This window comes from Diadema antillarum, unplaced genomic scaffold, assembly GCF_040938485.1.
Source record: "Diadema antillarum isolate AM-2024a unplaced genomic scaffold, OU_Dant_1.0 seq00001161_RagTag, whole genome shotgun sequence".
NCBI classification, from domain to species: Eukaryota; Metazoa; Echinodermata; class Echinoidea; order Diadematoida; family Diadematidae; genus Diadema; species Diadema antillarum.
This window is the reverse complement of record NW_027271970.1, coordinates 223,172-248,957: the sequence shown is the minus strand read 5'-3', so window position 1 is coordinate 248,957 and position 25,786 is coordinate 223,172. Positions and strand designations below refer to the sequence as shown.

The window sequence follows — 25,786 nt, the reverse complement described above, 5'->3', positions numbered from 1 at the left end:
AAGATTACATGAGAGCTATTCGCTACACCGAGTGTCCAAAAATATCACAAAGGTCCGAAGCTACACAGGTCGTGTTCCTCATACCACAATAGCCATGTGTGATTTTGAAAACAAAACATGTATTATAATAATATTATCAAGAATCGAAATAATATATCTTATTGTCCATTCCAAAACGAGTTAAACGTAGGTTCAAAACTGGAGTGTTAATGTCTTCATTCAACTTCGTTTGATTGCAAGTTACATTCATGAGGAATACATTTTCGAATACCAAATTATACTTATCAAACTAATAGCCATAAAAGTTTGCCTTGTTTGTATATAATCCTTATGATTTTTTTTTTTTTTGCTGGTCCATTACTCACAAAGATCATCAAATAATATTTGTAATATATACGCTTGGAAGTAGAAACAAGAAAAACAATGAATGTGAGCAGAAGAAATGAAAACCAAACCAGTGAAATCTGTATTATTTTGATATGACTTTATTCTTATGAACATAAAGCGTTTGGTGAGCTTTTATTCTTAACTTGCGATCAAAAATCCCCGACTGATTCCACTTATCGGATCTCGGGTGTTCATCCTCCGATGTAGTTCCTCAGTTGGGATCCACACGTCCCTATTTGGAATGGCGGTGTCAAGAAGAAGAAAACGGTCGCTGGGTTCATGATATGCGGCCAGTGGACTCACGTGTCCAGAACTGAAGAGTTTGTTATTCACGATAAAGTCACATTTAAAGTTGACAAGCACGCCCTGACGAGAGTCGGAGTGAGAGAGCGCCACCACCGCTCTAGAACGGAAATTGTCGACACCACAACTGTCGGCGTAGGATCTCTCAAAGTGATCGAATAGGCCATGTTGTCGAAATAGCTCTTCGAGATCACTCAAGCTGGCGCCCTCTACAACCAATTTTTCGCTGCTCACGACTCTGGTTGTCTCGTCGAAAGTGAACATGTTGGTGTCTGAAAATGGAACGTCCCTGACATCGCAAGCTACATGTTGCCGCTCATCCGGGTACTTCAGTCCAAAGTGGCGCGCACTCATATGGAGAGCGGCCGTATGCACGCCGCAGTATCCGCTCGTGCTTTGCTTGCTGAAGATTCTGACCAGTAAAGTCTGTTTGATGCTGGTCTCATTTAAAAGTCTTTGTCCCTCCGATGACTGAAGCGGAACTATCTGTTTCGATGTCGTTTCCATGTTTTAAACGTGTTCCCATACGATGCCGTCTATTGACGTAAAAACAAACCAATAAAAAAACCATGTAGTCAGATGATGTCAATACGTTCAGTTTACTAACTCACTGTTATGATACTGATGTTGATCATGGTGAGCTGAAGAAACCAAACAAACAAGTTCGACAAAATGAGTCAGTGATTTCATTTGATCTGTTTAATGCATAATGTATTTGTAATTCAACTCCAACATGTCAACACGTCAATACTGTTTTCAAATTTAGTACAGGCCTATTGCTATCGAGAGCAAGAGAGAATGATATTACAAAATTATTTTCACCATCTCAAGTAAGTAATGAAAAGGGGCACTTTCCGTGATGCTCTGTCGTTACTGAAGGCAACCCTGTAAACTCGCAAAGAATATCGTAATTCATAGGCCTACACTTTGGAAAATTTGACGCACCCTGTGAACGTATCAAAACATTTACGTTTCTCGTTTTGGCTTTCTCGTTATTGTTAGACAACGTCAGCGTCAAAGATTTGATGTCTGCTGCTTGTTAGATGATTGGCAGGCGTATTCATAGTTTAAAGACGTTCAAAATAGATACACACACCTGAACAAAATGAACGTTCCCCTAAAAGTGTCGTCTCTTTTATGTTTCATTTCTTTATTTTCAACTGATCATGCGTTTTCAAGCAAAACACCAGAGTACACCATAGGCCCTACACCCAAACCACCTCCGCCACACACTACATATTTCAGGTTCATAAGCATTGACTAAAGGAAATTATCATGATCATTACTTGACTTTTGTGATCCTCCCTCATACCATCTCAAATTCACGCGCAGTTTCGTAATATAATATATTCCAGTGAATATTATATATGCAAATTTCCGAATCTTTTCTTGTCCTTGTACATTCAGTCATCTTATACCTGGAGCTCTGCAGATGGTGGTGGTCTCTCAGATTGTCAAATTAATACGTTGTTCACTTTGTTGTTTTGTTTCATTACATTTCTATCATAACATGAGAATAAACGCCATACTGAAACTGTCTAATTTTCGGCTGGTGTTTATTATTCAGAAGGCTCATTCTTCCGAAGATACACAAATTCCCTATGCTATAGATGTTCGTTACTACGAAAATGAAACAGGGTTTGTTAATCCGAATATTATTGTGGCATTATTCCAAAGGATCCTTTATCCGAAAATGAAATATGGTTCGCCAGTCTGAAGCTTTGACTGTATGAAGATGAAACAGGTCCGATCACTAACAAACCTTCTCAATAAAGAAACATTCGGACTACAGGAACTTCGGGGGGAAAGGGGGCCTCCGGGGAGTCGAACAGTAATCCTCTTTTCATTGCATCAATATTATGTTATTTTGAATGTTTTGTTGCACTCCATGCAAGGGAAATATGCCGGCATCTTTATCAAGCCTTTTCATTCCAGCGACTTTGGACAGTGTGTAAAAACCTGTACGGTTTTCTGGGCTAATCGGCACTCAAAACACTCAAATGGTTAAATTGAATTCAGTAGTCACTTCTCCCAAGGGAGTGAGGATTTAGCTAATCTGACAGGTATATATGTAGTCCATGGGCCAAGACCCGAAAAATGGGTTATTGGTACCACCTGAGGTGGCAAAACGTTTTTGGTGTCATTTTGTTTGTCGGACATAGATAGGCTTATTAAGATATGATAGCATTTCCAAATGAGTAGCTTAGTCATAATAAATGAATTTTTAACCAATTTGGTCTCGTGTTTATATCCCTATACTTCTGAATCAAAACTAACCGCTATACAAAGAAGAGCACTGTCTTCTGTATGTCCACAGGTGTTCTGTTGTAAACGCGGTGCGTTTAGTCTTTATTCAAGGTAGCGAAAGCGTGATAGCGGTAGCGTGATAGCGGTAGCGTGATAGCGCGTCATCAGTGCAGCGCGGACTCAAAGATCAACATTATCATTGATAATTATCATTGATAACATAGAGCGATGACTAAGCACTTAATGTTTTCCTAACTTGTGCTAGGCCCTACATCATTGTGTTTGTGTGATTTTTGTTTTCTCCCTGTCGGATTTTGGCACTTGGTCAGTAGGTCTCTTAAAAGAATGTTGAACAGGCATACGAATATTATCTGTAATGCATGTGTTCCGACAGTCTGAGGGTCATCTGTTTTGTAATCAGTATTTTCAGGAATTTAAATTCACGTTAGCGGGACGCTTGGTTTATTATGTTCAGCTGCTGTTTAGAATGTCTTAACATCAGTGGTGATCTTCAATATAGGAGGATGGGCTGAAATGCACAGGGCCAAGTATGTGAAATAAATGGAAAATAATTTAGCTGCCACTTCTATTGTTTAGTTACCTTTAATAGGCAATACAAAGGATGAATAAACTGCAAATTAGCAAACTATCGATTCTTTCTCTTCCTTACATTTAATATTTGTCTTTTTTTCCCGCTCTTAAATCTCGCAATCCTCTTTTCTCTCTCTCTCTCTCTGTTCTTTTCTTCTGCTTCTTCTCCTTCCATCAATGAGACAAACATGTATTACGTCTTGAGATCTCTTCTGTTGGTACTTGGAATGAACGCGATGTTAATACTTCAATAAATGTTTAAAGAAAACTCTCTTTCTCCGTGATCGGGCAATATTATTGACCCTCTGAATGCCACATTGATTCCCTCTTCTTATGTTTGTGTATTAAATGTGTGCACATTTGACATCATTGGCAGAGTAAGGGTTAACTGCCGAATTGCCGAATTACCCGACCTTCGGGTATATTGATTCTTATACTTGACTATAATCGCCTACTTTGTACAAACAAATGAAATGAATCTCAAGCGAGCGTTTGCGACTGCTGCTTATGAAAAGGAAAATACATTTAGGATTTAGAAGAAAATGAGGGTATATACTTTTTATCTTGTTGCCATAACGCGACTTGCAGTTATGTATTGTTTGCAAGATTGTGTTATGAAGAATTTAATGAATAAAATCAAAATGTACCGCAAAAAATGCAAGCACACATGCTGTTCGTACAATATTCAAATTAAACTTTATTCGAAGTAAACGTGGACGCACGATAATCACAAATCTGAAATACTGTATCTCACACGTCAATATGCTGGATGCATGGACTTCTTAATGGTGTTGATGTTGTAATCTTCGTAACTTTTACTGATTTCCTGTGATTTGTTCTTTTTCTTGAGAGATTTTCCATCCAAAAAAGAAATATCTGCAGCACTATTTTCTAATTTTATACTGACACGACATTGATGACATACGTGCCTATCATATTTTGTAACGGCTATAGCCATGATGACATTGATAACTACAACTTTTAAATGATATACGTCAGTTATGCGGAGTTACATGTTAGAAGAGTATATTGTAGATATTAATCAATTCACATCCCGTAGAGGAGTTTTGAAGTTGCAATGTAGCTACACAATAAAAAGAGTTAAGGTACAATACTAGTATACATGTAGTTCAAAATGATATGTGAAATGATCTAAACAAATGAACGTTTCCCTGAAATCCTGAAAAGACGCCATAATCGTTCACGCAACCATAACTACATTTTAGTCTTTTTTTCTCTCATTATTCATTTCTCGTCATCCATTCTGATTCAACAACTTGAGCGTTGATTCAAGAGAAAACAATTTAAAATATTGATGTGTCATTGGGTAATAATAGTGATCTCTAAAATTGACTGTTGTGGATACAAAAAGTGTGGCTTACCACGTGCTGCTAAACCGAAATGAATTACTCGAGCGAATGCAGACATCTCCTTAAAAGATCTCATTTTATATAATATCTGGATACATAGTACGTATTTATGTCGCACATGCTATTATCTAAAAGTTAGTTGTTCCCGTAGGGCACTGTTTGATGACTACCTTTGTTATACAATACATCAGCTATCATTCTAAATCTATACATTTTGATCATGGGATCCAAGATATATCGGGGATCCGGGTGAGGTATAAGTAGGCCCTATATGTTAACCAAAGTCGTGACATTGTTGAAGGACAAGCAGTGTACCGGTAGTCTGGTCACTGGCGCCACATGGACGGACTGGAGATCATCGAAGCTTCCAGGGATGCAGGCTGGCATAAAACTGGCCAAGCGCTGTTCAAACAGTTCTTTGCATGTCAGCTTTGCGCAGTCGTTGCTCCGCTCAACTGTCTCGTACATTATTTCATGCATGCATCTGCACTTTTGCTTCGCACATATAATATAAGTTACGTTCAGACGGCAATTCTTAACCGCAAGGATCTAACCTCGATGAGAAGTTCTATGGGGCGCCAAGTGTGGTATGGTTGATTTCGTTACGAAATCGACCGTGCGACATTTGGCTCCCCATAGAACTTATCCTCAAGGTAAGAGATTACCGTCAGAAACTAACTGTAGTTGACACTGACCATATGAATCATATTGATAGCTTTGCTCTCTTTGAGAATAGCGGAAAGCAAAACTCACCTGTCAACGCATGATGTGTCCTCATACACATACACACACACACACACACTCACACACACACCTATGAAGAAAAATGTTCCCACATTCTTCTCGTCGCGTGATATCAGAAACGCTTGGTCCACGGGTAGTCCAGAAAAAGATCGGTTTTATGAGCGTCAATCCAAATTTCATGAATGTCTTATCGACAATAGTTCTTCTTGAAAACCAGAACGCTTACCGGAGGTTTGATCACTGTAATTCTTAAGTCCTTGAAATATATTATGGAAACTGGATTCTAAATATTGAAAAATGTGTTTTTGTTTTTGTTTTTGAGGGACAGGTAAATAGAATAGCTCGTCACAACGTCAGGACGGGAGAAACATCCAAAAAATTTGATAATCTTGTAAATTTTGGGTAAATATGGCCTGAAGGCTCCCATTATCTTGCGATCAGGAAACCACGCTTACGTCCGCTAGTAGGGTCTCGAGTGTCCATCTTCCTGTATATGTCCTTTGTTGATATCCAGACCTCTTTCTTCTGGATAGCAGTATCAAGCAGAAGGAAACGGTCGCTAGCTTCGTGATAGGCAGCCAGAGGACTCAAATGTCCGTAGGTGTGTGATTTGTTATCATGGATAAAGTTGCTTTCGAAGTTTATCAGGATACCCTGGCTGGAGTCGCCATGAGAGAGCGCCGCCAACGCCTTCGAACGAAAATCGTCAACGCTATTTTCGCTCGTGAGGTATATTTCGCATTGCTTAAAGATGCCGTGCTGATGAAATAGTTCTTGGATTTCCATCAGTGTTGCCCCCTGTTTGACCAAAACTTCGTCGGTCACCACTCGGGTGGTCTCCTTAAAGGTGAACATGTTGGTGTCCGTAAACGGTACGTCGCTGACGTCACAATCGCAGTGCTGCCGCTCATCCGGGTACTTCTGGCCGAAGAGGCGCGCACTCATGAGGAGGGCGGCAGTGTGTACTCCGCAGTAGCCACTCTTGAGCTGCTTGCTGAAGATCCTAAGGAGCAATGTCTGCCGGATGGGTGTCCCATTGAGAAGATTCTGTCCCTCGGTTGACTGCAGAAGTATGTGCTGATCGGGCGTATGTGCCATATTTGCATCTGTTGCAGCGGGGAGGTGGTGCCTTTGCAGAATAGAATGAAGAAGAAGGTTCATGCTGCGAGACGTGTCATTTTATGATCTTTTATCGACATTATAGTGACGTCATGAGCAATTAGACACACGCGAGCCCCTTGTCGGCGATCCTAAAAACCTTTGTACAATAAATCTCATTCATCGTGCTATGACATCATTATCACTGTGTGATATAGGCCTAGATACATAACTTCAACTATGTTTGTTTGCCCATTTTTTGCCCCTCAAGGATGGTCTTCGGTATTGCATGTATATCATTGTTGCGGTTGATTGTTATTTCTTTGAAAAATACTAGTAAAAGACTGAATAATTACTCTTAGTTTGTGCAACTTTAAACATGATATGCCATAATGCGTACATAGGGTCACTGTGTATCATATATATTTTTCACTGTTGCTTCGTGCATTATTCGCAACTTACGAGGTCTCTACGAAATAAAAATCAACATGGTGTATATAGCTTTGTTAATCTCCTTTTCCACTTTCAAGGGTTATAACTTTAAAGGTGAAATGTTAAGAAATGATATATGACGTACACGCCAAGATCAGCGTATTGGGACGTTTTTGTGTTATCACATTTCTGCCCAGTCCCTGGTGTTGCTGGCAATATATACTCAAACATAGTCAGCAAGAGACTTTAACAAGGCCTCTTGTACTGAATAAAGTTTTGGCCAGAATTCACATATCATCGATTTTGCAAACGTAAAATACGTCGACTACCCCCACAAACATCCAATAATGAGTCCAAGCGAACAAGTGTACGGTTCTAGGTGCGCTTATCGCTGTTGGTCCACTCAACTATCTACTCTAAAGCCACGGATATCATTCAAACTACCAGTATACTCTTGTGAATTTCGGGCTTATGCGTCTTCAAACACGTAACTCAAAGCGTTGTAGAAATAACTTCCTGGTTGTTAATTTGATTATGACCATGATAATTCTTAGGAATAATGTCAAGATGAACATTATTTTTACAATATCATCATTATCATTGTGAAGGTTTTGAATTTGTTGTGACATTTCAGACTGTATTCAATGATGTGTGTTGAATAGTATAATATAGTGTCTGTAAGGATTCGTAGGGTCTCACACACAAATTCCCTTACCTTGATATTCGCTGATCCGAAAATGATACAGGGTTGATTAATTCAAACATTTTGGCCTGACTCCGAAGGTTAGTTATTTCGAAAGCTCGTTACTTGAAAATGAAATAAAATCGTTATTCCGAAAGTTTGTTAATCTGAAAATGGAAGCAAAAAGTGCCCACAAATACGAACCTTCGGAATTACGAACCTTATTTCTTATTCGGAAAAAAAAAAACCTTCTGCATTGTTCGGAATAACGAACCTTCGGAGTAATGAACCTCATTTCATGTTCGTATTAATGAACCTTCGGACTAACGAACCTTCGGAATAACGAACTGTATCCCACATCACATTTCTCTGCCCTCCTCTTACCCTTTTGATGTCCTACTCTAAATTTCTACAAGAGAAGGCATCATCGGCTTCCACGTTTATTCGACTCGTCGCATCGATCCTTTCTGTTTGTTTTTTGGTTTTTATGCCTCCGCCACGAAGTGGTGCCGGTGGCATTATTTTCACATATTACGATGGTGATAATGGCAGTTTGTCGCAACAAACAATCGCAACACAATAATGTTAATCATTTCTTCACCCTCAACGTTGCAGACTCAGAGTAGCAGGATAACTCAGGGGCGGATCCAGCAATTCCATAAAGGGTAGGCGCCTTCACAAAATTAAAGGGGGCTTATGTCCGCCCCCCCCCCCAATTTTTTTTCTTTTGTTTTAACACATGTTACTGCTATAAACCCACAGCCGAATTAGCATTGACGAGTCCTGATTAGACGTGTAGTTCAGCGTCGGCATGTATGCCGACTTGGAGATATCATATACCTACAGGACGCCATATGTCATATCCATTATCAAAAATGAGAAAAATAAATATGGATACAGCACTTGTTCGGCTGTCACTATTAAAATCAGTTTTGTACTGGGAAAGGAGCTATAACGAACTGATATCTTATAGGTTGGCCTGCAATCCGATCATGGCTATAGCCATTACAAAATATGATAGGCACGTATGTCATACTCACAACTTTTTTTTTGCCGGTAAAGCTTCTCGTGTACGAAGTAGTCGGCCGAGACCGGATAAATGGCTGGGGAAACAGACGTGCCTCGTGAATTCTGCACCGTAACCCCGAGTATTTGTACAAAGCGCCTATATACTAAGAGGCCAAAGTCCAAAAGGAAAAAAAAAATGCAGGGTATATACATCCAAAATCATGACGCAGCTCCTTTCCAGTCAGAATCATAAATGATATACAGCTGTCACTTTATATGCTGCACTTTGGTTTTTAAAGCCAATTGTCAATAGTGACAATGGGGTGATACTATTGTCTAGCAAATACGAAGGGCACGTTAAGTTCATAATATGCAAACATTACTGACTTTCTGTGGACCGGTGTGAGGTAATTCAATGAAGATTAGTGTGAGGAGGGTGATTCGGCGTGATTTGTTTTGGTATTTTCTTTTTTCAAATTCCACATGTTCAACTGTTTTCACTGCACATTGTATGTTCAAGCAAAGTAAACATTGAAGTTGTCATTTTTTTTTTTGGGGGGGGGGCAAAAATGTGAAAGTTTGGATTTCTCATGTTCAATCACCACCGTGTCTTCACGACACAGTAAGTTCATCGTCATGCAAGTAACATGATGTAAGGAGGTCATGAACTTGCGAGTCTCCCGCGCTTTTTAAAGGACAAGTTTACCTTCTTTTACATTAAGATTGGGAGAATACAGTAATATCCGTAGAATACATCAGCGAACGTTTGAGGAAAATGGGACAATCGGTTTAAAAGTTATGATTTTTTAAAGTTTCAATGCCGCCATCGCTGGATGAGAAGACTGCTACAGTTCAGTTCAGTTCAAATTTATTTTCATATTTCCATTTTCTCAATGATGACATTACAAAATTATTGACAACAAAACAAGAGTACAAAATATATACAATCATGTCTTTTGATTGTAGAAGAAAAAGAAAAAGAAAATATACTTGACACAAATGTACATGGTCACATCGTATGAAAATGTCACTAGTAAGTATAAGAAATATGATGGGGCCTACATAAAAGCTTTAAAGCTTGTAAAACTGTAGGTTCCCGAGTTCATAGGCATATAATTTTACACGGAGAACGGATATGTTTGTCTTGACCAACAAAAATTACACCAGTACAAAAAAATAGATGAGTAATAAACTAATGAACCACATAGATATCGCACAAACCAGACTGCATACAAATCTCGCAGTGTTTGAATAACAAAAATGCTGTATTATTAAAAGATGTATCGGTACCATGAAATAACTTAAGTAACTTGGTGCTGCGGACAAGGACAAAAGACTGGGAGCGTAAAAAGGTTGCTACAACTTGTGATGTCATCGGAGTTGAACGATGTGGAGAAAATATAACAAAATTCAACATAATTATTTTCACTTTTCTCTCGTAATAGAAGAGCACTTGACTTGCCTCTATAAAAAGCAGGGGGAATAAAAAAATCACCTTTAACGCACATCACTAACGAATGAAATTTCGTGGAATTCTCTTTATATATTCTTTATAATTGTTCTATTTATACGCATGTGACATCATACACTGGATTAGTCTTCTCATCCAAAGTGAATGCGAAAGGCTGAGAACATTATAACTTTTGAATGGATTGTCTGCATTTCCTCAAATTTTCACTGACATGTTCTGCTGATATTGCTGCATTCACTCAGTCCAAATGTATATGAACGTGAACATTGCTTGTCTAACTCGACAAACATTACATTCCCTTTCTATGAGCGTATTCCAGATTGATACAGAGGAAATCTATATTCTTTGCCTGAAAACAGCTGAAACCTTAAAATGTATTTTTCATACACAAACACCATTTAGAGAGAAGTTTTATAGACAGTATGATATGCCTCACCCCCCCCCTCCCTCCGCATCTTATTTACCTGGATTGGGCGAATATGAATATGACGGATATTTCTCTACTGAAGTTAAACCCGTTCCATACCGAATCCTGAGATGCCCATAGACTTAATTCGCAGGTCACCAGGTTCCCGTACGGAACGGGTTAGTGTTCCTACTCTTTAGTGGCCCGTTGCATAAAACTTACCGTTGAATTTCAATGGTAACTACCGTCAAAATTAGGCGTCACAGCCAATCAGCATCAAGGATTATAAGCTTTACCGCTAATTTGAAGACTTACCGCTAGAAAGGAGCGGTAAGTCCAGCGGTAAGGGTTTTATGCAACAGGGCACAGATTTTGATTATGATTTCCCTCTTCAGGAGAGCTAATGTTTAATACTATATGTCTCATATAATGAATCATTATTTTTTGTGTTTCCTTGTTGTTGTTGTTGTTGAATTTTAGCTAAAGTCAAACAACTAACTTCACAGAGGTTTTCCATTTTTAGTCACTACCCCTGTGAGTTGGTGACTCTTTGCACACGGCAGGTATGCGTTTAATACGTATCAGTAAGAGATTAACCTCGAACCGAGGCACTGGTCGAGGCGTATCAACACCAGGTTCCAGGTTTGACCGGATGTATAGGACCACTGTGGCATGAAACAGTAGATTAGTTGGGCTTGTACATTATGGGTCAGGAGTTGACCGGATGTAGCACAATGTGGCCTATACTAGTATATAGTTGACTTGGCTTCGGACGTACAACGGGAAATACGAGGCTCGAACCGCGTCCGTTGCGTTCTTTCATATTCTCAACCCTGTGTCAACCTATGCCTGTGGGTAGCTGATGATAAAGGGGCTATGGTAAATGACAGCACTCGTTGGAAGATGAGGGCATTCACAAATCAGAGGCTATTCAGGGTAAAGGAGTATTTTACAGATCACAACGTGTCGTTCACAGTTCTTGAATTCGCTTCCATTAAGGTTCCTGCTTAAACCCCCTATAAAGAAGAAAATTTAATTCATTCCAAAATTCATTCCAAAATTTCATCAATTTCATGAGAAAGAGGTAAAAAACTTTAGAACAGTGCAAAAAATGACAGTCGGATAAGAAAAAGCACCTTTATAACGTACTTTTTCGGAAAACACTTCTTGACTAGTCGTTATATGAATATTGAAATTAGCAAGTTGCTGATGTCATGCATTCACAATTTCTTCTTCATATTATTATACACAGAATTAATGACAGAAATCTCATACTTTACCTGCTTAGATATAAAGCTTGCCTTTAAAACACCCAAAATAAAAAGAGAACAAATGTTTACTCTGATATATTTTAGCATGGGAATGTGCTTTCAACTCGCTCATCAATATTCATAAGGACTGGTCAAGAAATGTTTTCGAAGAAAATGTGAAATTTTAAAATGTCATGTCTTATTTCTTATCTGAATTTTTTTCCATTTTTTTTTTTCTCTTTCCTTTGAGTTTATCTATTTTTGGGTGGATTTCCACTATAAAGGAAACAGAAAAAAGTGTGTACGTGCCAATAAAGATAAAGGCATAATTTATAATTTGCAAATGAAATAACTGCTCACAAAGGTAATCAGGACCTTTAAAAGAAGATGAAAATGCAGGAAAACTCTTGCTTGATAGATGTTGCTACGATTGATCTCAGATTTTCATCAGTGTGTGTGCGCGCATGCGATTGACGTATCTTCAAATCTTCGCCGTCAGTGGTCACTACTCGCATAAGTTTATAAATGCATGTAGGCTCCTACTGTTTCAAAGCGGGTTGATTTTATGATTTACTTTAATTCTCTCTCTCTCTCTCTCTCTCTCTCTCTTTCTGCGTCTGTCTCCATCTCTCTGTCAAATAAACAACAAATAAACAAAAAGAAAATCAAGTACAATGCATATCCAAGAATAAGGACCTTCGATTAAATGAAAAAAAAATAAAGTTTAATATCAAAAGTACCTCACGTCGTTGGCCGCTTGGGCTTTAAAACTTCTTTACAAACCTGAATAACATGTCATCATCAACAACAACGACAACAAAGATATGGAGGCCTACATGAGGAGATTTGGAAATGTACACTAGCCCTCTACTTCTTCCCTTTCAGGTGCAAATCATCCAACACCGTTAAACGTGATTGCGTAATCATAATTTCATTACAACATACGATGAAAGTTATAATGACAGTTGAATACTTATCAAAACCCGCATAAATTTTGACGATGTAATAATGATTACAATAATACCAATGACAATACACCCTGATAAAGAAAATTTACAATTGTAACAACTATGAAAATATCTTAAGATAATGATCAAAGTCGTTTTATAACAATATAAGATAAAAGGCAGAAGAAATTATTATGGTGCATTTCTGTATATATTTTACCTTTCTGTAAAACAATAATTTCTCCTCTTAATAATGACATTGTCAAAACCCCCATCTAGACAGTGCCCTTGGAAGCTATAAAAAGTAGATAACCATGTAACTTCCGATGTACGTATAGAGCAAAATGCTATCATGATATCTTGGCTTCTCTTTTGGAGCTTCTTTAATTTATCTCCATTGTGAGATGAATCGTAGAGGGATCATTCAGCTTGTACTTAAATGGATAAATTGCCTTCTTAATGAAAACACATTGCACATCATTCGAAACCTCCTGCACAACATGCACACGCTTTATAAGACCACAAAACCTTCACCACGACACGTACCATATAACAACAAAAAAAAATGCGTTTTCATACTTTTCACAGCTGCTTTTCCCTGTAGTTTGATTAGGGAGCTAACGTACATAATGATAATGATTGCATGGATGTAATTTACCTCGTACAGGTCCAGCTTTGAGGAAATACACTAATTTGATCAAGCTGTTCGTTTGTGGCTTGCTGTTGTCTCTTGTAACAGAGGACAACATTCTACTTTTGTGTTATACACAGCATTGGAACGCATCATGAGACTTTCCCAAGCATCCTTCTGAACTTATTTTCAAAACGACTCAATTGGGTGATTATCTTTATACCTAAATCTTATCTGAACCTTGCGAATACACACTATTACAAGAATCATACATAATACAATTCGTTGAATAGCTCCTGGGTGAATATGCGTGTTTTTGTGTTTAGTAGTTGTTTATTTTCAATTCTTTTGTTTGTACCTGCTTCATGCACTGTGTTAGATTTGGGGAGGGGGGGGGGAGGGAGAGGAGAGAGTGTACGATACCGACTCATCATGCATACGGAAACTACCACGACAGTGAGGTTATGGTGAAATAGTTAGAATTGTATACCAAAACCCATTACAAAAATCGACCAACCCATCAATTTTGTATCGATATTGATGAAGCAGATCAGATGGAATTCAGCGAGGTTGTGATATAACAGGGGTGATGTTCGTTTATCCGAAGGCTCGTTATACCAAATGTTCGTTCTTCCGATGAATTCGATATTTACCTACATGTTCGGTAATCTTTCCATGAAATAAGGTTCGTTAATCCGAACATTAATTTTGTGGTGCTCTTCCGATGGTTCGTTATTGCAAAAATGAAACACTCGAATTTAGACTATCAAGCCTTTTTGTTAACGAGCTTTTTTTTTTTTTTTTTTGATTAACGAACCTTCAGAATGACGAACTATTTTCTTTTTTAATTTCGCTTATACTAACCTTCGGAATAACGAACCTTTGGTATAATAAACTATCGGAATAACGTACCGTCGGAATTGCGAACTGTGACTATACAACAGTGGGACGTACTACAGTGTATCATATGCAGATTACATTTTAGAGACGGCAAGAATATCGTCTGAGATGTCGTAATATCTTTCCGAGATACGAAAATGTACATAAATTTCATCTCTCATGCTGGACCCGACATAAAATTCGCAATTAAAAATCCTCTTGTGAGTGAAGACACGTTGTCCTTTGTATTCATCTTTTCGAACAAATCTCTCGTTGGGACCCACAATTCTCTTTTATGAACGGACGTGTCGAGAAGAAGAAAGCAGTCGCTTGCTTCATGGTACGCTGCCAGTGGACTTAAATGCCCAAGAATGATGAACTTGCCGTCCAAATTTAACTCCATTTCGAAATTAACGATCACTCCGTGACTGGAGTCCGAGTGAGAGAGTGCCGCCATCGCTCGAGAACGAAACTCGTCAACACTGCTCTCGCTGGTGTGAAACCTTTCGCAGCCCACGCCGAATGCCTGGAAGAGTTCCTGGATCTCCTTCAAAGTGGTCCCCTCTCTAAGGAGATTCTCATTCTGCAGTACTCGGTTCGTCTCTGGGAACTCGAACATGTTGGTGTCCAAGAAAGGCACATCGCTGACGTCACAATTGCTGTGCTGGAGGGTGTCTGGATATTTCTTGCCGAAGTGACGCGCGCTCATGAGGAGGGCGGCAGAATGGAGACCACAATATCCGTTGACGAACTGCTTGCTGAAAATGCGGATGAGCAGTGTCTGCCGTACGGCGGTCCCATGTAGGAGACGCTGCCCCTCTGGAGATTGTAGGACTACGGCGTTCTGCGAAATATCAGCCATATTTCATCGGTGGTCCCTGATGCCGTTTGCTGGCTGAGTCGATTCTAATAGACATAAAATTGTTAATCAAATACAGCCAGCATGTCACGATGATCGTTTTCAAGTGAAATCAATATGTCATCACCATTATAATCCACAGTAACATAACTATTACTACGTCAAGTAAAATCATGATGAAAAATAGTGTCAACGTTATTGTCGTTATTGTCATTAATCTCATTATCATAACTGAACACCCATCAAACGCGGTAAATCACTATGATAGGCGTGTAATTATGTGTTGGTCTGCGCATTCTTCAAGCCTACCTGCCAGCGACTTGATAAAGCAGATCAGCTGATAGTGGAACATTTTGTTATATTAAATGGGTTAGTCAAATACCGGTTAGTGATTGGCTAAACACAGTCACGTGATGGAGGCACATTCGTTACGTTCGTCCAAGGGCGAACATTCTTTGTAATGTTCTCCCATGGGAAAACATTTTCACGTAACAAAATGACAGAAGGCCTAGGACCGCACGCACAGTGAATTTGGCTCTGCGCGAGCGAGCGATCGAGTGTGTCGTGCTGGTGGTTGACGTTGACGTATATTTGACTAACCCAAATTATACGAATTATTTATGAGTTGTGAGTGCGTAGGGCACGAATATCGCACGAGGCGCGAGATGAGCCACTGGTCTATTCAACAAGGCGCGTAGCGCCGCGTTGAATAGACCAGTGGCGAATCTCGCGCCGAGTGCGGTATTACGTGCCCCAATGCACGAACAAAATCATAAATTATTCGTTTTATACAACACCTTGTCCACAATCACAATACAAAATTAGTGACCGCCAACTCAGGAAGGCCCAAAGAATTAAATGTAACAATTAGGCAGAGAATTGTAAACCATCCTGTGTACTGCTTTCAAACACTCGTCATGATTCGACCACACAGTCACAGGAATCACAAACTCCGCAGGGTCTATACCCATTCTACGCTAACGTTAGATCGAGTTAGGCCTGACTGTTAGGCCGATCTGAGATGTCGGTAGATCTAGTGTGTATAGGTCTAGAATTTGTCTATTTCCGAAAATGATTTTGTATAAAAACACAGAAAAATAATCAAATTACGGTTTCTCAACTTGAAATGAAGTCTTGATTTTGGGATCACTGTGGTCCACGTAGCAGATCAGAGTCAAAAGTAAAAACACAGCAGTAGGTATAAAGGTCGCGATACATGCAACTAGCTAGGTAAAGTAACTGCGCGTACACGATAACGTTGCAGTACTCCGCCGCGCCTGGTCTGTGAGACTTACCGGCAGCGCAGCGCAGCCGGCCAGCACGTACACTGCTTGTACAATGTAGTTTGCTGGCGCTTTGCTACAACGGGTGTGAGCCACAGAACTCTGTGAGCGGCCGGCCATGCATTAGTAGCCCCCCGCGAAGCCGTGCTATAGTACCTTCGAGCCGTGCAATAGGCCCATGCCAGGGGCCTATAGTATGGCTGTCACTCTCAATGAGTTTGATAGGTATTTTCTATTGAATGTCATGTGACATGTTCTTGGCCAATCACAATTCGACATCATTCTGAGGTGTTGTATAATATATAACAGATGATGACTTTTGTTGTCGGGAACATGTACCAAACGTTCCACCCTCAGGGTTTAAAATGCTATTTCGGGAGGCTATAAGTCCCTCGACTTCGTCTCGGGACTTATAACCTCCCTCAATAGTATTTCAAACCCTTCGGGTGGAACATTCGTTATGTTCCCTCCCCCGCCAGTCATCATCTATAATAATATTCACCTATGGGAGGACTAGGAGATATTAAGAATGATGTCCATTTTAGTCCAATTTACCTTCTGACCCTGCTCGAGAGAACACAGTGTCCCACAGTGTGTTCACAATATGTTCACATATAGTCGACTATGTTAAAACGCTTGAATTTAACATTGTGGAGATGATTTCACACTGTGGTTTGGTTTCTCACAGACAGTTCACATAACAGGTTCTGTTTCACATAGCATTTTGAATGTGTTCACAATGTTGAAACGTTCGAATTTAATAGTGTGAACAGACTTCACACTGTGTTTACAATGCGTTCACATTGTGTTTCACATTGTATTTCACACTGTGGAACTGTGGCTTTGGAGTGCCTAAACACAAGCATCTACTCCATGCTCAATAGAGATTTAGTAAGAAAATATTTTAAACTATCCATATCGAAAAAGTCAGTGACTTTTTGTTTTCCGGAATACACAGAGTGTTTTATTCTAGGGCCCGAATTCACGAAGGCAGTACAATCTTTGTCCATTAAACCATGGACAAAGACCGTAGTTTTGTAGAGTTTTGTATGGGGCCCCAAGTGTCGCATGGCCTATTTCATAACGAAATGACTGATTTCGTAACGAAATAGGCCACGCGACACTTGGCGCCCCATACAAACTATGGTCTTTGTCCATGGTTTATTATGGACAAAGATTGTACCACCATCATGAATTCGGCCTAAGAGTTGCAGGTGCTATTTCGCAGATGTTGTGTGCTATGGACCTAAGTTGTAAGCTTTCCTCCTTCAACAGCATTTCAATCAATCTATTCTGCATGTGTCATTCCTGTCTCGTTTCATTTTCTAGGTCGTTTTTGCTTTTCTGCCTTTTTTCTGCGCCTTGAGCCTTTAACCAGCTCACATAGACTTTCCCGATTTGTGTTCCCGAGTCCCGCATGAGCTCCAAGACCTCAAGATCGTGGGTTTGCTAAAACAGCAACGACAAAACCATTACATTTTGTCAGTCCGAAATATCGGAACAGTCTTGGGCCGAATATAAATGACAGTTCTATTCCTTCATTTTCAAACACAGTCTGAACAACGGTTACAGTTTGTTATTCAGAAGGTTCGTGAATCCGAAAATGAAATAAGTATTCTTAAGGACTTTATTTCATTTTCGGATTTCGGTACCTCGGAATAGCGAACCTCTGGAATACCGCACAAAGGTTCGGGTTAGTTTTAGGATCAACGTACCTTCGAAATAACGAAGAACACCCCGTGGAAAAAAAAAACAACCAAGCAAACAAACATACATACACACACACACATTTCACTGAACAAATACAGTAGTTTCCACTTAAATCGGATAGTGTTAATCAAAGCATAATATACCCGATTAAAGCCCCTTTTAGTCCTTAACCTATTGCGTCACAATCTTCTCGAATCGTCTCTCCGTGATCATCCGTGCTACTGTACCTCTGACATAAATAGGCCTATTAAAGTGTAAGCAGTTTACGAATGGAGGCACTCCCTATTCTTTCTTGAAGGTACCGTGTGCATCCATGTAGACTTCAAATATCATATCATATATCTTGGATCCGAGAAGTTTGTACTAACACAGGTTTTATCCAGGTTTGAAATTCCATGTACTGTATGTTACTAATACAAATAATCCTATTGCAAATTACCATGTGACGAACATAGATGAAGGCTAATATGCACACCATCATTTCGCAGATAGCAGACGTACCTAGGAGCGGAAGAGGTCGAAGGGCACTTGCAAAAGAAAAAAAAAAGAAGAAAAAAGGATCCACTTCGAAACTCATCTCCTCCTGAAAGAGATTCCGACGGAGGCCTAGACCAGTACGTGTAGGGTAACAACTCCTCAGCCATCAGAGCCCACACTCGAGGGAGACAAACATATTGAAAGGCAGCCCTCAAATTCATTAGCTCTGTCCGAAGCCTAAGAAGGTGCCAGACTTGTACATTTGTGAGGAGAGCAGGAACGGTGTAGGTCCATTTAACTGCTGTACAATAATAAAATCACCAGTCAGTATTTCGCGGATATCCTACAGTAGTAGACGATGTATGTACACCTCCATGTAAGGACCGTGAACTCATCCAGGGGTCTCAATGCTCTTCCTTGAGAATTGAGATCCGATCAAAGTAGCTCCGTATGAGTTTCCGGTGTTGTCCGCGTTGCTACCAAGGAGGTTCGAGAAATGGAGTCACAACAGTCTTGTTCGCTTTGATCTCATGCTCGAAACCGCCACTCAAAAAATATTTGAAGTATGTGTCAAACTGGAGCTGTCTCACAGATAGGAAGTCAATTGATTCAATTGGCATTGCATCATGACTCGTCACTCTCAATGGAAGATATGTCTTTATGATGGTAATTACTTTTCGCTATCCCTATTACAAACGATAGGCGGTAGACAATGGTAAAGGCAAGGGGGTGCGCGAATAGAAATTGCTCAAATATTGCTGAAATAGATATCAAAATTACTCGACTGTACATGTCTGTACGCTAATCTGACATATTAATTGATAAAGAACTATATTTGAAGATGACACCATATCAGATTCATTTGGCGGAAATAAAGAGAAAAGTGATAAAACCGGCCGTCCATGAGGGTAAAATTTCAAACACTTTCACAAAATACAACTCAGATTTACACTTTTGCACATATTTTTGAACGGAATTGACTTTTGTTTTGTATGCTTTATCATTAGAAATAAAGACAGAATAAACTGACCAGAAAGAATATAAATTATTAGTGAAAAAGTGAGCAAAGAAAATGGGATTCCATCGGGATTCGAACCCGAGACCTCCGGATTGCTAGACCGGTGCTCTACCGACTGAGCTATAGAAAGCCCTAGTGCAGTGTTCGTCCCAGAAACCCTTAATTCTCAATGCTCGGGTGGTCAGAAGCTATAGCAGTGTGTTTGTGTGTGACACACACGCACACACTTGAACCTGGCATAAACCCGAAGGATAATTCAACTTGGGGATAAATGCGAGGGATCACCGAAGTGATGCAGCTTTTTGAGTTTGTAACAAATAAAGACAGAATAAACTGACCAGAAAGAATATAAATTATTAGTGGAAAAGTGAGCAAAGAAAATGGGATTCCATTGGGATTCGAACCCGAGACAGTGAAATTTCATTGCATTTGATATATAAACGAGCAGCAAATTATACCCGATATTATGTTAGCGTTAAAAATGAATCTTCAGATTGCTCAGAAAGATGGCAGCTCAAGCATCGAACATCAAAGGCACAAATGCACCTTGTCCTGTGGAATTATTTTGTCCGTCCATAGAAAACTGACAGCTGATTGAATGATTATAGTCAGTTGTAACTCCATCTCTCGAACCTCCTTGTTGCCGCCTTGTCTGTCCGTGTACACACCGTATTCTTTATAGTTCGAATCGTATAATCCACTGAAAGGATATTGCGATGTTCCACGCCGAATCACCCAGGATTAAGATCCGGGATAATCCGTCATGGTATCCTGGCGTGAAATGTAAAGGTAATGGGGCTTTAATGTAATGGGACTCCTACTTATAAAGTGAAAAATTTTCCGGAGGTATTGCAACGATCGAGCTTGTTACTATGCCATGCTGAGTCTGCACATTGCAGTGTACGCCTCGTGGACAAATTGAGTCATAACATAATTATATAATATTGACTGGCCCTGAGGGAGGTACCAGAAAATATTGCCCAAACTGAAAGCATATTGCCCGAGTCGAAGACGAGGGCAATATGTTTTCAGTGCGGGCAATATTTATCTGGTACCTCCCGAAAGAAAGGCCAGTCAATATCATAATTATTACCTATCCCCCTGGTAAATTTAGAAAATATGTAAATACGGCTATACACCTTATATGCTACAGATCAAGCCACATTTGACTACCTGTACACCATCAACATGTTGAATAATTGCAAAATTGTTCATCAATGTATCATTCAACTACAACTTCAAAGATACATGTAGTTCTAACAGGCAAACTTCAAACTTCTGAACGTTCTTACACTTTATTTTTACTTCTCTGTTTAAAGTTTGAGAGTTGTAAAACTAATGGTTACTGTGCAATCACTGATCACAAATGGACTAGGTTAGTCATTGCCTAGTACTTGTGCTGCTGTAAGTGGTCGACCTTGTATGAGTTGATTTATCAGCGTTCTTCTGCGGTGCGTGTAACTGACACCCTGGACGTCCTGGAATGTTTTCTTTTCGTGGTCGGTCGGAACGTTTACGTTTAAAGCAGAGAGGTGGGGAGAGAGATTCCACTCTTTCTCTTCCCACCTCCCCAAACCGGAAGATTGCACTGACTGTTACTGTTACCATGGAGGTAGTGCTGTTACGCAGCGACGTGGCGAAAAGCATATTGACTGCTGACCTTTAACCCTGCAAAATAACAACTCCTGACCTTTAACCCTGCAAAATAACAACCGGAATTGCCTGGCAAAACTCCCTCGTATAGGTAATAATAGTCTATATCGATCAGACAAGTGGCGAAACTCTATTCTTCTGTAGTCAATTGTGACGTACCGAACTATAGGCCCGACTTGCCATAGAAATTTTCCAGCCTCCAGATTTCCAAGATTGAATGGGAGTTCCAGACGCCGGAAAAGTACTCCAAGTATTCTCTATCATGCTAGTGTGGACGCACGGTCGGTTTTAATGTAGGCATGTTCTCTGAACGATTGTGCAAGGAACTGTGTGGGTGCCACATGATTATGAAGCTAAGCTGTTCAGTGGCCTTCTTGGTGATTTCTTAAATATTGTGTTGAACATTAAAGTCACTATACATGGACAGAGTCAGTCGTAGAGACCTGGGGTACGTCTCATGAAGTAAAATAAAAGTCTTTACGCTCATAATGTACTCTGTAGCTATTTTTCAAATCCAATTCATGAACTCCCATAAGTGTGTCTTATGAGTGAAAAGTCTCTCATAAGACATTCATGAAACGGACCCCAGACGTTTTTTTTTTCACATTTTTCCAAGGAGGAGAAGAAAGGAAAAGAGGATCGAGGAACATTAATTGGGGAGATAGCACTTCTATTTATTTCCTCAACATTTTATTAATGCTAACGAGTACATATCAGGATAGTATTTTCTTCCGTCCACTTCTTCAATAATGTGTGCATTTGTGAGCGCATGTGTGTGTGTGTGTGTGTGTGTGAGTTTGTGTGTGTGTGTGTGTGTGTACCTCCCTTGAACATTGTTGGGATTAAGTCAACTTAATTATGCTGAAATGCAGTACGATAAACGTCAGGGTGCCGATACGGGGACGGGGTGTGACGGGGGTACATAGGGTATGCGCCCAAACAATTTCAGGGGTGTCACCGATGAATTATAAATTTATCTCTTCTTGGAAAAACAAAATTTTACCCTCGATATGTTCGAAATGGGGACGAAATTTGAACAGACCCCCTGAAAACTGCAAGAATGGAAAGAATCATAATTATGATATTTCGTTTCACTCTGGAAATTGGTTTGAGATATTTTCTGTATAAGATAGTAAATAGGATTTTGTCTTTTGAATAAACCGTATAAGCTGAAAACGTCAGTAGTGCGAAATGTTCGTTTTGTAAAGAAGAGTTGAAAGATATTGTACATTTATATATATATATATATATATATATATATATGAACGTGAGTCAATCTGGAATGAAACAGAAAAATTGATAAATAAGGGTTCCACAGACCACAGAAAAAAAGTTTAGGCTGGAATTCTTTTTTTTTTTGCGGGGGGGGGGGGGGCTTTCCTTTAAACCAAAAGTAGAAAGAAAAACGACGCTTTAAACTGTGTTGTGATTCTGATTAATTTGATTGTGATTCAGCAACATTGTTTGGAAAAGGTTAAAGAACAAAGTTTCTACGTTTAAGTTTATGAATAAAAAGAATATTGAATACCATGCAGATGAGATATATCCTTATTCTGTGTCGAGTGCTCTTAACAAGTTCAATTTAAAGTGGCAGTCACTCTAACATTTGTTTATGTAAACGACAACGAGAAAAATGTTAAGAGAAAACGAGAGTATGGATGAAGATGAGTTGTAATATATTGATATTGAGACTATAGAATAGTCCTTGGAGGGCTAAAACTTTTGAAAAAAAAAGCTGAAAGGCAAAGATGCTTTTAAAAAAGCTTTCAGAATCAAATGATATATTTCACTATTGCATATAGTACTGACTCTAGTGCACATAAGACGCATGAAACTCACAAAACCTGCATCTGAAATGCACACAATACACTGTATTAGAAGATTCGGCATTTTGTTCTATTACACGCTGTATAGAAAATAACAAATATGACGCCGTGTGTTTAATTCGCCTCCCTCAGACAACAACAGCATCACAAAATCATAAATTCAGCTAGCAGTGCTTACGCTCTGTATTTGAGTATTTGAATACTAGTTTTCAAACTGATTGATGATGACAATCGTGAACAATAAAGAACCCCGGAAATGTTCGTCTAAATCGAAGTGTAAATTCCTACAAGTGTATAATACTGAATGATTTTACAAATTTACTAAATATTACGTTTCCCAAATTTACAATTATTTATAGTGATTCGGCAGACATTTTGGTTATATAGATAGTTAAGCTTAATTGATTTCGTTGGAGTACAAGTTAGAATGTTTGGATTTATCATACTCACTGGAATAACAGAAAAGAGTGTAGTTGACAATATTTTTTTCCTTCAGTTTACGCCGGAACCTTTCCGAGACATTTTTTTTTAAAAACTAACCTCCCACTAATGGGCAATTCCATAAATTCGGACGTACATTTTGAACACATTATTAAGCTGCCAAAGATACCAAGATTGAGAATATGACACTTTTTTCAGGCCATGATATGACAAGTGGTTAGTAGAAAACAATTAACTATGAAAAAATTATGTCAAGACCTCAGTGACCTTGGAATGATTAAAAAATAGCATGTGTTTGGACGTACACAGAAAAAGTGAATTTTCTGACTTCATAAGTTCAATCACAAAGTTCTGTGAAGTATGCAATATTTTTCTAAAAATTCACATTATATCAGTTAAAGTAGATGTGAAATGATGTAGAAATGTAAAAAAAAATAGCAATTTAAACAATTAACATTGAAATTATTATGTTTGTTTTTTGTTTCGGACGTACAGTTTTGGACGTACATGACCGCCGTTTCGGACGTACACTTTGTACACCCTCAACAACACTTGTAATAAATGCAAAAAGAAATTTGTTTCATAACTATTTTTCATCCTAGGCCCTTCTCAGATGATAGCACTTGTCTATCATGTCAGCATTACCAGTGTAAAAGAATGAAAGAGCTTCAGAACATGAAAAATACTGTATACCGTACATAGGGTCTGTGCATTATCAGCTGCCTTAATAATACATGTACATAACAATATTCAGGCTTGATTAAAGTATATGTACTTGTATTACAGAACCAGAATTCTGATATCAAACTTTGTGATTATAACACAAAATACAGCCTAAAAACTAACTGGCCAGAACAACAGAATCACATGTGTTGCATAGGTAACCAATTAATTATAGAAACATTATATTTCAGGTTATTTTTTTATTCACGGTACAAAATAATATACGATCAACGAAGTACAGTACCAGATGCATTTATTTACAAACAGAAAGAAAAATAAAACTTGTGGAAAATCGAGAGATTTACGTGTAGTAACCAATAACTGTTTGTAACATACTGACTAGATATTTGTTACATGTACATTGTATACCATGGTTGCAAAACAATACATAATTTTTTTTTTTTTTTTACAGACAATAGTAGAGTAATCCTGACACAATATTGTTCATGGGCAAGTCAAAGCTATTTGATTTTGCCATCTTATGGGAAATAAGAGTGAAAAATAGGCCTGTTTGGCCAATATTAGAATTAAACCCTAGTCTTAAAGCATATTACAGTAGTAAACAAGGACCTTTACAATTATGGAAAAAAATAATCAAAAGAAACCAATTGCTGATTACTTTATGTCGATTTAACAGTAAGTACATGTATTGGACCAGAAAATTTTACATGAATTTTTACTCTGTTCTCAAAACTCTCTGAACTTACAATGAAAAGAGCAAAGCATATATTGCATGGTCACATTCAATTTATGAGTGATTTATGTATTAAACACAACATTCAGTGTAATTTAAACATTATGGGTTCCTTTTTGTGAGGTCAAGCTCACAGAAACATGTATGGTAATGTATGAAGAAAGTAAAATATGGGACAGTTTTGCATTTTGCTTGGAATATTCTGATAATCAAAGGCCTTTTGATGTTGTTGTTTTTTTGTAAAGAATATTAGATTTAGTGAAATGCTATTGAGTACCTGCTAAACAGTGGGCTCTATGCAGTGTATTTTTGTTGCATAATTTATTCTATGGAAAAAAAAAATCTTATTCACTCTGAAATATTTTTAATTATTATCATAAATCACTAACACTATCATAACCATTTTATGGCATGACCTACTCCAGTATTCCTTCGGCAGCAACGTCAGTCTGTAATTTTCAAATGGATGATTAAAGTGCATGATGATAAATCACAAATTAGACAGGGCTGCACACTTACCCATTTTTTCTACTGGTCGGACTGGTCTGTCAGACCAGTAGGTACCCAGTTTTTCCATCTTTAACTGGTCCATCCCTTTAAAAAACTACTGGTCCGACAGTAATTTTTACTTGTCCTGGACCATTGGACCAGTGCCA

At 38.7% G+C, this 25,786-nt stretch overlaps 3 protein-coding genes and 1 non-coding gene across 4 annotated transcripts in view; all 4 read right to left on the bottom strand.

Annotated features, from left to right (window-relative positions):
- Nucleotides 1-1,197, bottom strand: part of LOC139744329 (hephaestin-like protein) — a 59,981-nt gene extending 58,784 nt beyond the window's left edge. The window contains exon 1 of the mRNA XM_071654770.1: nt 691-1,197. Coding sequence (XP_071510871.1) covers nt 691-1,197 — 507 coding nt within the window. The remainder of the gene's footprint in view (nt 1-690) is intronic.
- A 4,871-nt stretch (nt 1,198-6,068) lies between these two features.
- On the bottom strand, nt 6,069-6,740 carry LOC139744328 (uncharacterized). The gene has a single exon (XM_071654769.1). It carries the CDS (start codon nt 6,738-6,740, stop codon nt 6,069-6,071), a length of 672 nt encoding a protein of 223 aa, XP_071510870.1.
- Nucleotides 6,741-14,143: 7,403 nt separating this feature from the next.
- On the bottom strand, nt 14,144-15,436 carry LOC139744339 (uncharacterized). Its single transcript, XM_071654781.1, has one exon. The coding sequence runs from the start codon at nt 15,306-15,308 to the stop codon at nt 14,625-14,627; it is 684 nt and encodes a 227-aa protein (XP_071510882.1). The 5' UTR covers nt 15,309-15,436; the 3' UTR covers nt 14,144-14,624.
- A 4,414-nt stretch (nt 15,437-19,850) lies between these two features.
- Nucleotides 19,851-19,925, bottom strand: Trnaa-agc (transfer RNA alanine (anticodon AGC)). The gene has a single exon. It is a non-coding gene; the product is annotated as a tRNA-Ala (tRNA).
- Nucleotides 19,926-25,786: the final 5,861 nt, after the last annotated feature.

Excerpts from the sequence above, each read along its gene's own strand:
- LOC139744328 (XM_071654769.1), bottom strand. The coding sequence starts at position 6,740 with ATGGCACATACGCCCGATCAGCACATACTTCTGCAGTCAACCGAGGGA.
- LOC139744339 (XM_071654781.1), bottom strand. The coding sequence starts at position 15,308 with ATGGCTGATATTTCGCAGAACGCCGTAGTCCTACAATCTCCAGAGGGG.